This window comes from Augochlora pura, chromosome 7 (genome assembly GCF_028453695.1).
Source record: "Augochlora pura isolate Apur16 chromosome 7, APUR_v2.2.1, whole genome shotgun sequence".
In the NCBI taxonomy this organism is placed as follows: Eukaryota; Metazoa; Arthropoda; class Insecta; order Hymenoptera; family Halictidae; genus Augochlora; species Augochlora pura.
In genome coordinates this window covers 16,668,675-16,679,208 of record NC_135778.1, presented here as the reverse complement: position 1 = coordinate 16,679,208, position 10,534 = coordinate 16,668,675, and the positions used below count along the sequence as shown (strand labels likewise).

Genomic DNA, 10,534 nt, shown 5'->3' with positions numbered 1-10,534 from the left:
AACACGACCGAACCGTACAATGTTTCATGTAGGTTATCTACGAATTCTTTCGAAGGAAACCGTATTGATCCCGCTGGTCCTGCTGTCGCATTTCGCTTCCTGCAGAAGAGACCTCAGCAGTGAGTTCTCATGAGCCAGACGATCGCTGCGACGAATTTCTTGGACCAGTAGCATCTCCTTGCTCGGATTCAGGGACATTGTCATCGTCTCTCTAGTCGTGCCGCTCGCTTTCTTCAACATGTCCTAACGGGGTGAAGGTTTCGAATATCTTAATTACCTCTGTCATTAACACTAAACCTACCGAGCTCGAACAGCGGCTACGCGTTTTACTTTAGAAGAACGACGAGACTGGATTAATTTAGACTTTCTGCCATTTTTATTATAATTTATGCTTCAATCGTGATACCCATTTAATAATTTCGTATGTAAAAGACGTTAGAATCTAAAAGATTTTATAAGAAAAAATGTAAGAACGAATATTCAATGTTCAAGTGTCGAATTCTTCTACAACAGATACTGCAAAGGCAATAGAATTGTTCCGCGACCTTGAACCACTAACTGGTTCTACTCCAACCTGTAGCGTCTCGATGGAACCTCGCAGCAAAGTCTCCTGTTGATCCTTGCATTTCTTAAGCCTCAAATACTTCCTGCAAACATTTTCAACGGCTTCGTTGCTCTCGGCGAGTCTATCCCCGAGGGCTAGCATCTTTTGCTGAAGGTTGTCGATCTGAATTTCATCGGTGAACATTACTACACTAAATAATGATTTTCAAAGTGCATCTACCTCTGCGGATTTTTCTTTGAGAAACCTATTGGCGGTCGCTAGCTCTTTCTTCAGCTGATCATTTTGCATCAGCAACGAGTCGTATCTAAACAGAAAATTAATTATCCAAGTTAGTATCCAAAATAATTTACGCTTATATATTTATTCTTTTTTTTATTTTCTCCTGTTATTATATATTTATTCTTATTTTAACATTATACTTCTGATGCCAAGTTCTTTGCACTTCTTTCTTCAAGGCTTCCGGCAACGCGATCTCATTCCCAAGCCGAACATCCGTCACGCTTTGTCTGAACAAGTCTGCAAGATTACATTAACACAACAACCATACTCATTTCTGTCTAAGATGATACGTACTCAACATGTTCTTATTACGCTTGTTCGCTTTCCTCAAGTCGTCCGCGACCAATTTGTTCTTCGCCTTTAAAGTCGTGTATCTCAACCACCGTTCAGCTTCGAGGCTACGAGACACCATCAAGCTCTCTTCCAGAAAATTCACCGTATCGCGAATACCATCGATCTTGGAGATGTAATCTTTTCTGGAGATCAAGATCTGTCGCGGTCGCGTGCCTTCCATCATTTTTTTAAAGTCGATCATCGATGTTTAAACAATGAACGTTGATTAAACGATATGCGATGAAAACAACTGGAATACGGGTTAATCAATTCGAGGATACACGGGGTGTATCAAAATTGTAACTCCTGGAAATAAGGGGTTCCTGCGGTTATTTGGAGTAACTTTTTTCCCTGGCGAAAATGCAATCCGTAGCTTTGTTTACGAGTTAACAACGAGAAACAGTAGCCAATGAGACGCGAGCGCGCGATTTTCCAGCGCTCTTTTTCGATTTTTTATTCAGTAATTTAGCCTATAGGTTATTTATCTATTCGACCAATTACTTTATTGGTTCATTGGCTAATCGGTAACTAGTCTAATCGATCATTTGCTTATTCGTTGCCTGCTTATTTAATCGTTCATCCAAACTTAATCATGGGGTTGCTGCGAATCTTGGTTGCTGTTGTTTACTGGAACTAGGTGCAGCCATGGAGAGGATCGCTGCGGACTTCATCGTCGCGATTTCTTCTTGTTCTAGGATAATAAAGCGGCTGTCTTCTGTCATCAAGCAGTAAGTGAATATTATAATAGAAAGTTATTAAATCTTGTCACTTGTAATGTGTTTCAAGTCGACAATTAGTATCATCCTCGATTCGAAAAATCTTGCTACTTGTAATGTGTTTCAAGTCGACAGTTAGTATCATTTTCGATTCAAAAAATTTTGCCACTTGTAATGTGTTTCAAGTCGATAACAGTGCAGAGCAAATAGCTATAGATTAATCGTCCTTTTTCATTTTGTAAAGTGAAGTGTAAGGCTGCAAAAAAATGTATTGAATGATCTGTAAATGAAGTGTGTGGCTATATGTATTTGTTTTTTCTTACTTTGTTATGATTATAAGTGATGTTATTTACTGCCTTCACTGATAATTTATTTATAAGAATTCATAAGGAAATCTTTATCGCTTGGGACTTGTGACAGTCTTTCATGCTTTATCGAGCGATAACACACTGTGAAGACGTTTCATTCATTGATGGGTGCATTATTTTGATGCTTTAAAATAGTACTCAGAACAAGTCTTCGTTCGAATATCATTAAAATTGGTATTCCTCTGATCGGTGGTCTCTCAAGGGTTCGTTCACGCGGAGGGCCACGAATTCTCATTTGGCTATTGGTGATTGCTTGCGAAATGACGAATTTTCGTCACGCGGATGAATATATATATATATTATGTTATATTTATATATAATATTTCTGAGATTTTTCAAATTAATAAAAAATTCAGAAAATTCACTTCTTGTTCGTTGCTAACTCAACCGCATAGCAGCACGTTGAATATTCGCGCGCCCACTTCTTATTAGCTACTGTTTTTTGTTAATAACTCGTAGACAAAGCCGCGGATTGCATTTTCGCCAAGGAAAGAATTACTCCAAATAACCTCAGGAACCCCTCATTTCCCGGAGTTACAATAATTTCGATTGTATATCCTTCGCATATTAGCAGGAAATTGGAAACTAGCCTGAATGAATTGACTTCAGGTACTAGAGTAATTGAAGAGGTAAAATCATTGAATTAATGCATGCAGCAAAGTCCTGAGATCAATCTCCGTATTTATTTAATTACAAGTGTAGTTTAAATAAATATGTATGCACAAGTCTACGATGTAGTGTAGAGAGCGGCATAGTCGGTCAACATTTACAACGTGAATCGCGTGCAGAACTTTCGGCTCACAGGTTTCCTTAACAAAATACAACTCCCAGACATCAGTCAATGCGTGAAAGAATGATTTTTACAAAAATTCGTTTGTTGATCATTTTTGTAATGGACACGGCTCTGCCGCGTATTTCTTAAATTTCTTATGGATCGTCTTCAAATGATCTCGACACGCATCTTTGGTGTCCTCTAGAACAGTTAGCAATGCAGAACTCGACTCGCTATTTATAGCTTCACAGATGCGCTCCATAAGAACGTAATCTATTTCGGAAATAAAGTCCAAATTTTCCGCCGTAGATTTCACTTCCTCGACGTGGGCTTTTAATACTTCCAGCGACGGTTCCCTTCCCACTTCACTAAAAACAAAAATTTGTACCAATATAATCTTTCATGCGTGTGACGAATTTTCATGGACAAATATCTTCTTATCGAAAAACAAAAAAAAAACTATACAGCACGACCGGCTGCCGAATATACATAAAAATAACAACTTATCGCGGACAAATACTGATCTGGGGGCAACATCGTTTTCCAACGATATAAACTTCTGTACATTCCGAATCTTTACGTACGCAGAATTTTTCTCTTCCTCGATAAAATTCCGACATTTTTCGTAGAACTCCAAACATTTGATGTCTTTCGTACACTCGTATTTCTTTAAGTATCTTTCGAAACATTCTTTGCCTTCCTTATGGGATAGGGTTAACTGTATATTATCTGTGATGCGGTCGAACTCATTTCTGTTGCAACCGATTGCTTGGGTAGATAAGTTCTCCATGCTTCATACCGCCTGGAAAAAAAAGCCCATTAGAAAGATCCTGTTCGCCGATTTCCCACGGCAATACTATTGCCAGCTTAATAACAAAACGAACTGAGACTGCCATAGCGGTATGTTAAAACATCACGAATGTGGAAACTGCGACATGTTCATACCATTATGTATAATGGAGTGGCTACTTAAAAAAATAGGCGCTACTTAAAAAAAATAAAGAATAACGCATTCGAGCGTATATAATAATAGTTTTTATACATACTCTAGGCTCCGACTATATACGTACTGCTAATATGGCCGTAGGTATAAAACTGCAATTTCATTTATCTGGCCGTTAACAGCTAACATTTCTATCGAAGTTATCGCTCAGTAAACTATGACGCAAACAGGCGACATTGTATTGATCTAAATCCCCCCCATTACCTGATTTCACAGTGGCTTCCTGTACTCTGCTTGTCTTTAGTGACCGAGTCAACTTTCGTCGAACGAAACTTCGTCAAATATTCTTATACAACCATTCAAGTGTAAATAAACTGTACGATTCATCATTATCAAACAATATCGTAATTATAACGTAGTTCTATCCTTTGTATTTAATATAGATTTCATCTACGTCACCTGAGTGATATTTGTATGTATCTACGGCACTGACGCTATCTGGGGGATATTTGTATGTAACGGCAAATATGATGTAATCGACAAACTAAGTTCTGTGTAAATAGTCTAAATCGTCGGTCTTATTATCAGTAGACCGTAAATATCGTCTATCTGATTTATAGCTCGTGAATGGTGTCGACCATAAACTCTTTAACCCTTAAGAGTATGGTTAGGAATGCAATTACTCTCCGGCAGATACGAAAAAGAAAATTTCGTTCTCCAAATACGGAACAACGATGATTTAATTAATTAATAAATTAATAAAAAGCGAATTTCATTGGAGGATTAAATGAACAGTGAAAAATGAGGACACTTTCAATGGATACCTGGTAGAAACCTCTAATGATTCACCCCTGATAAAGGTTCCGTAGCAACGGTTCAATGAAAAGACGATCGTTGTCCAATGCCATGAAGATTAAAGTACACCATTCTGTTGTCAAACCGCAGGCGAGGAACCTGGTTCCTTGTAGTACTGTCAGTACACTGTTTACTAAATGAAAATGTTATTTTTAAACAGACTGACGAACCCACCCTGTATGACTTTTGTACGACGTGAACACCGCTACGCACCGACCGACTGACGGGGATCGTAACAACATACTGAAGATATCGTACATACGTGTGTTCGCATACTCTACAATACAGTGAGCGCTGGTTTCGCGTGAACGAGTTTCCCCCTATCCTTGAAGTCTTTACATGCTTAAAATAAGATTTTTGATTGATTCGTAAACTTCTTCGATTCTCCAACTCCGTGTCCCTCCATTCTCAATTGGAATATCAATCAACCATCGAACATTTAATTATTTCGATGAACGTTACATTTTTGGACGTGCCGTTGTTCGGACGAGCCATTTTATTTCTCATGCCACCTGTACTCCGTAAATGGTAATTATTATTCGGAACGCATTGCATGAAGTAACTGCACACCGTTCAGAATGCGAAGAACATTCGCGAGGAACGAACTTACGATAGTTCATCCAGCCATAAATGCAAGAACACAAGAAAAACGCGACATCAATATGTAGGCTCGTTTTTTGAAATGTAGATTACCGATTATGCAAAATATAACTACGGTGTTAGGCGCAAGAAAAAATATTTAAGTAATGACATAAATTTTATTTGGAGATCATTAATATATATGTAAAGAGAATATACTCTCTTTGAAATTATCGCGATCAGTACATGGTGCGCGCGCTGCTGTGATAAACCTGCTAGATGTCTAGGCGGGTGATAAATTAATCAACTACCACGTAGTGAAAGAGAGAGATAGATAGAAGAATTAAAATAGAGAACACGTGCTAAGATAAGAAAAGATTACATAAAATTAATTAATCGTTATAAGGAAAATAGTTGATAAAAGCAGAGCTGTAAAAGAGGGACGAATAATTGACTTTAATTGTCGTTTCTCTTATTTACAGGTAACTTGTAAATTTTGTATATATTGTAGTTATAGGAATATAGGTTATAATATAAATCTCTTATTTACAGAGAAACTAAGTTAGTCAATTCATTCCGATCATCCCAATCCTTCGACAACTCACATTATATATATGTATATAGAAGAAGAGTACATATTTCATTATCGATCGTCCTAATCGTCACGATTTGGTAGCGATCATTGTATGTAAATGTTTCGTATTACGTGAACATATGTGCGTATGGCGTCGTTCAAAATTGCCGCCGCAAAATGCGCTGGAAACTGTAAGCGTAATATAATTGAGAATGGATTTATGGCGAAAGAGATTACTACGTTTGAATAACAATATTTAACTGTTCTATGTATCCTTATTTGTAGTTATTTGACAATTAATTGTAATTATGGATTCTGAATTGCCTGATCCTGATGAAGAGTTTGATTTGGTTCATGAAGATGAATATGAAGTTTTAAGAGAAATCGAAGGTAGGCAAAGTATAACCTCGATGTCAAAATTGAATTTAAAATTATGTGCTTAACTTTTCTACCTTACTGATTGGTTATAAATATTTTATTCGAAACAATGTATTTTCTTTTATGTATTTTTATTTTTGTAACAATGCTTTTTTATTCTTTTTATTTAATTTAATTTATTAGAACTTGAACGGAAAAAAGAGGAGATATCACAAAGAACAGGAAATTTATCTCAGGTACCTAAGGAGACATGTGAATCCAATATTGTAACACCTAATGTAAACAAAAAGCTAAATGAACTTAGACATAATGTTTATAAAGAATTAAATGCGCCAGTAAATAACAAACACAATGATCTTTGTACTCCTGGTAGTAGCAAAGAATTTGATTGTTCCAATAATATTGAATCAGGCAACACCAAAAAACGGAACTATGATGACTTGTTTGGAGACATTTCTGATATGATAGATCTGAACGATTATGGTAATTAATATAATACGTTGATATGCCAAATCATTTTATTTAAATTAATTTTATTATTAATCGTTATAGTTGATATCAATGGACCTAGAGAAAAGAAACCACGATGGGATCAGCCTAATGATATAATAGAAGCAGTATTAAGTGCCAGAGAAAAGTTCCTTGAACATAGTATAGGAACTATTAAAAGAAAACCTATTGAAGAGTATGTAAAGAGATATTTTGTAAGATGAAAGAGATATTTTGTTCTCTAATTTAATTTATTAATTTGCTGATTTTATTTAGGAAAAAGGATACAATATCTTTAAGAGTTCCACGTTGGAACTTCATAGCTCTGACTAGACCGCATGATGCACAACGTATATACATCAGAGTAAAGAATGATACAGAACCCATTGTAAAGAAAAGTGGACATATATTTTCTAGTCTGTTATCTGTACCTTATGAGCACTTAAAAGCTGAAGCTGAAAAAATTGTAAGTAGATTTAATATGTGTAACAATACAACTTTATGTTTTACAAATTTTACTACAATTTTACAGATGGTACAGAATGCCAAACGAGTTAGTTGTGAAAATGCAAATACTGCCACCACAGATAATATGCAGGGCACTGAGTTATGGGTCGATAAGTATAGACCAAGATCGTATAAAGAATTGCTTTCAGATGAAAGCGTGAATAGACAATTATTACACTGGATAAAACTCTGGGATAAAGTGGTATTTAATCGAAATTATGTTGCATCTAGAAGGAAAAATCAACATTCGATGTTTAAAAACACGAAATTCACCAATGAAAACAATTTCGAAGAAGTAGACAGCAAAGGATTTCCAATTCAAAGAACAGTTTTATTAACTGGACCACCTGGATTGGGAAAAACCACATTAGCTCATTTAGCAGCTAAACATGCTGGATACAACATGGTGGAGATTAACGCTAGCGATGAAAGAAGTCCTGATGCTTTCAGGTGAATTCGTGAAAAATTGAACAAAAAAGATAATATATAAATGTGATATAATGATGATATATAAATTTATGCATTTAACTGCAGACAAGTCCTTCTTTCATCAACACAAATGAAAGCTGTAATGGGAAAGGAGCCACGACCGAATTGTTTAATTCTAGATGAAATTGATGGCGCACCAGCAGCCTCAATCGAACTCTTGCTCAAATTTTTGCAAGGTAAATTAGTTCAGAAAGGTAAAAAGGAGAAAGGGAAAGATAATAAGCATTCAACTACTTGTCATCGGCCTGTAATATGCATTTGTAACGATCCATATACTCCTTCATTGAGGTGATTTTTCTTGATTAATTAATATATAACGGAGCTTACATAAAAAAGCAGAAATACATAAAAATTTGTACATAACAGACCCCTTAGAGCATCTGCGCTTATTATACCAGTACCGGAAGTGAGTCCTGCGAGACTAGCCGATAGATTAATGGAAGTATCGCGAAAGGAAAATCTAAACGTCAACGCGGATGCACTTTTGAAATTAGCGGAAATATCTGGTTGCGATGTTAGATCATGTTTGGGAGCACTGCAATATATGGGTGGAGCCAAGTTAGGAGATAACTTGTCATTTGCATTGAAAGACAGCAGAAAAGGATTATTCGATTCATGGAAGCAAATACTAACAATACCTATGAACAGGGGTGGAATACTTTCTATTCCAGAGAGAGTTCGTCTTATATTGAAAACTGTACAATATGGTAGGACCTTGTATCTAATTTAGAAATATGTCTTATACATATTAACAATTTATATCCTGTTTCAGGGGAAACGGAAAAATTAGCACAGGGCGTATTTCACAACTATCCAGAAATCTGTTCTGACAAGTTGAACTACGTAGATGAGTGCTTACAGTGGTTTCAATTCTATGATGAGATAATATCTCTAGTTGCAAACGCACAAGTCTGGTCTGTTATGCCATATACGAATTACGCGTTCATCGTGTGGCATTTATATTTTGCCAAATCCAGAAGCGTTAAATTATCTTATCCTTCTGTACAATACGAAGTAAGAACTCAAAACGGCCAATAAAACATCTGTATAAGAATTTGTAAATCTAATCTGTGAATTGCAGATGCACCAAAAGCAAACAAAAAGTATAGGAATTCTAACAACAGTTTACAGAAGTAGCGGGCGTGATGTCATAACATTGGCAGTCGATATTGCTCCCTTTCTACCGGATCTACTATGTCCACGATTACGAACAGTTTCTGGGCACTTGCATTCAGCCAAAGAACGAGATGATATTGCTCGTTTGGTAAATGTTCTGCTCGAATATGGTTTAACATTCACGCAAGAAAAAACGCTTGATGGAACCTATGATTATAAGCTAGACCCGTAAGTTAACAAATTGCTATAAAACCTCGCTTAGAGTATTTTAATTCCATTTTCTTCCAGGAATATATTTGAAGTTGGTACTTTCTCCGAGTGTAAACATCATCGAACTCTTGCATATGCGGTGAAACAAATAATAGTTCAAGAACTGGAAGCTGAACGCGTCCGCCGCGCCACAAATGCATTGTACAAAACAAATATTCCAGCAAAGGCAACGGAATCACAAACGAATACAAAGAAACAAAACGAAATTCGAGAGGCACCTTCCTTTGAAGATAAATTGAAAAAAATTAGATCAGATATGAAAGAAAATGTAAATTTAATATGTACAATTTCTTATACTTATTCAATTATGCTTTTAATGTTATTTTAATGAGACTGCTTTTCGTTATAGGTGCGCAAAGATTTCTTTGGTAAAGTCATTACAGTGAAACAAGATCAGCAACAGGAATTAGACGACGGATCAAATAATTCGCGCAATTTTTTGAGGAGACGTGGCATTTGGTATAAATATAAAGAAGGTTTTAGCAACGCTGTGCGTCGCAAACTAAAAATGATAAATCTTCTTTAAACTGTAACATATTACATTTTTATAAAAGCTCAACAATAAACTCGTTTATTTTATTAGAAAAAAGTTCATAGTACTCGAACTCGGTACACCGAAACTTTTCGGGAGAACCGAAAACGTTCGGAAAGCCAGGAGGCCAAAATCGGCCCGTGGAGTCCGATTTAAATAGGCTGTAATTTGTATATGCATTTTCAAGATGCTGCACCTTTTTTCCAAAAATGGTAAAACAATGGGGCTTAGCAGGTTTTAAAGGGTAAAGTCTCTACTTTAATATGTACCAACTGATTTTTACTATAAACCTGAAAGATATAGAAAAATATTGCAAATCGTGGGTTAAGCGATGCCTCTTGGACTTGAAATATGGTTAAACTTTGAACTATCGTAACTCTGTTATAAGAAACCGAACAATAATGAAACTTAGCGTTTTTTGTAGAGCAATGTCTCCTCTTTAGTTTGCCCTAGTCGTTTGTTAACTCGACCCTTCGGGAGCACCGAAAACGTTCGGAAAGCCAGGAGGCCAAAATCGGCCCGTGGAGTCCGATTTAAATAGGCTGTGATTTGTATATGCATTTGAAAGATGCTGTACCTCTTTTTCCAAAAATGGTAAACCAATGGGGCTTAGCAGGTTTTAAAGGGTATAGTCTCTACTTTAATATGTACCAACTGATTTTGACTATAAACCTGAAGGATATTGAAAAATATTGATAATCGTGGGTGAAGCGATGCCTCTTGGACTCGAAATATGGTTAAACTTTGAACTATCGTAACTCTGTTATAA

At 36.2% G+C, this 10,534-nt stretch overlaps 3 protein-coding genes across 6 annotated transcripts; 1 reads left to right on the top strand and 2 right to left on the bottom strand.

The window, feature by feature from the left end:
• Positions 1-33: 33 nt before the first annotated feature.
• On the bottom strand, positions 34-1,358 carry LOC144473583 (uncharacterized). Its single transcript, XM_078187554.1, has 5 exons — positions 1,139-1,358; positions 985-1,081; positions 785-869; positions 575-727; positions 34-243 (listed from the first exon to the last, which is right to left on the bottom strand). Exons 1-5 carry the CDS (start codon positions 1,356-1,358, stop codon positions 34-36), a joined length of 765 nt encoding a protein of 254 aa, XP_078043680.1.
• A 1,564-nt stretch (positions 1,359-2,922) lies between these two features.
• On the bottom strand, positions 2,923-5,064 carry LOC144472803 (uncharacterized). Of its 4 annotated transcripts, none has more exons than XM_078186178.1 (3): positions 5,006-5,064; positions 3,618-3,835; positions 2,923-3,401 (listed from the first exon to the last, which is right to left on the bottom strand). In XM_078186178.1, the coding sequence occupies exons 2-3, from the start codon at positions 3,821-3,823 to the stop codon at positions 3,143-3,145; spliced, it is 465 nt and encodes a 154-aa protein (XP_078042304.1). In that variant the 5' UTR covers positions 3,824-3,835; positions 5,006-5,064; the 3' UTR covers positions 2,923-3,142. The 4 variants fall into 4 exon arrangements, with proteins under 4 accessions (XP_078042304.1, XP_078042302.1, XP_078042305.1 ...); XM_078186176.1 differs by having other exon boundaries at positions 4,801-5,028; XM_078186179.1 differs by lacking the exon at positions 5,006-5,064 and adding an exon at positions 4,104-4,235.
• Positions 5,065-5,212: 148 nt separating this feature from the next.
• On the top strand, positions 5,213-10,300 carry Cutlet (chromosome transmission fidelity protein 18 homolog). Its single transcript, XM_078186175.1, has 13 exons — positions 5,213-5,892; positions 5,963-6,175; positions 6,270-6,374; positions 6,546-6,845; positions 6,915-7,047; positions 7,128-7,317; positions 7,384-7,808; positions 7,893-8,135; positions 8,214-8,554; positions 8,620-8,861; positions 8,929-9,191; positions 9,252-9,501; positions 9,583-10,300. Exons 3-13 carry the CDS (start codon positions 6,293-6,295, stop codon positions 9,757-9,759), a joined length of 2,646 nt encoding a protein of 881 aa, XP_078042301.1. The 5' UTR covers positions 5,213-5,892; positions 5,963-6,175; positions 6,270-6,292; the 3' UTR covers positions 9,760-10,300.
• The last annotated feature ends 234 nt before the right edge of the window (positions 10,301-10,534 follow it).

Bases quoted from the DNA above. Each gene is read 5' to 3' on its own strand.
- Cutlet (XM_078186175.1), top strand. From the start codon at position 6,293: ATGGATTCTGAATTGCCTGATCCTGATGAAGAGTTTGATTTGGTTCAT. The intron at 8,136-8,213 runs GTGATTTTTCTT...TGTACATAACAG, and splicing joins CCATATACTCCTTCATTGAG to ACCCCTTAGAGCATCTGCGC. The intron at 9,502-9,582 runs GTAAATTTAATA...TTTTCGTTATAG, and splicing joins GATCAGATATGAAAGAAAAT to GTGCGCAAAGATTTCTTTGG.
- LOC144472803 (XM_078186178.1), bottom strand. From the start codon at position 3,823: ATGGAGAACTTATCTACCCAAGCAATCGGTTGCAACAGAAATGAGTTC. The intron at 3,402-3,617 runs GTACGTAAAGAT...TTTTGTTTTTAG, and splicing joins GAGGAAGAGAAAAATTCTGC to TGAAGTGGGAAGGGAACCGT.
- LOC144473583 (XM_078187554.1), bottom strand. From the start codon at position 1,358: ATGGAAGGCACGCGACCGCGACAGATCTTGATCTCCAGAAAAGATTAC. The intron at 728-784 runs GTAGATGCACTT...GATGAAATTCAG, and splicing joins TCAAAGAAAAATCCGCAGAG to ATCGACAACCTTCAGCAAAA. The intron at 244-574 runs GTTGGAGTAGAA...TCACCCCGTTAG, and splicing joins GTTCCATCGAGACGCTACAG to GACATGTTGAAGAAAGCGAG.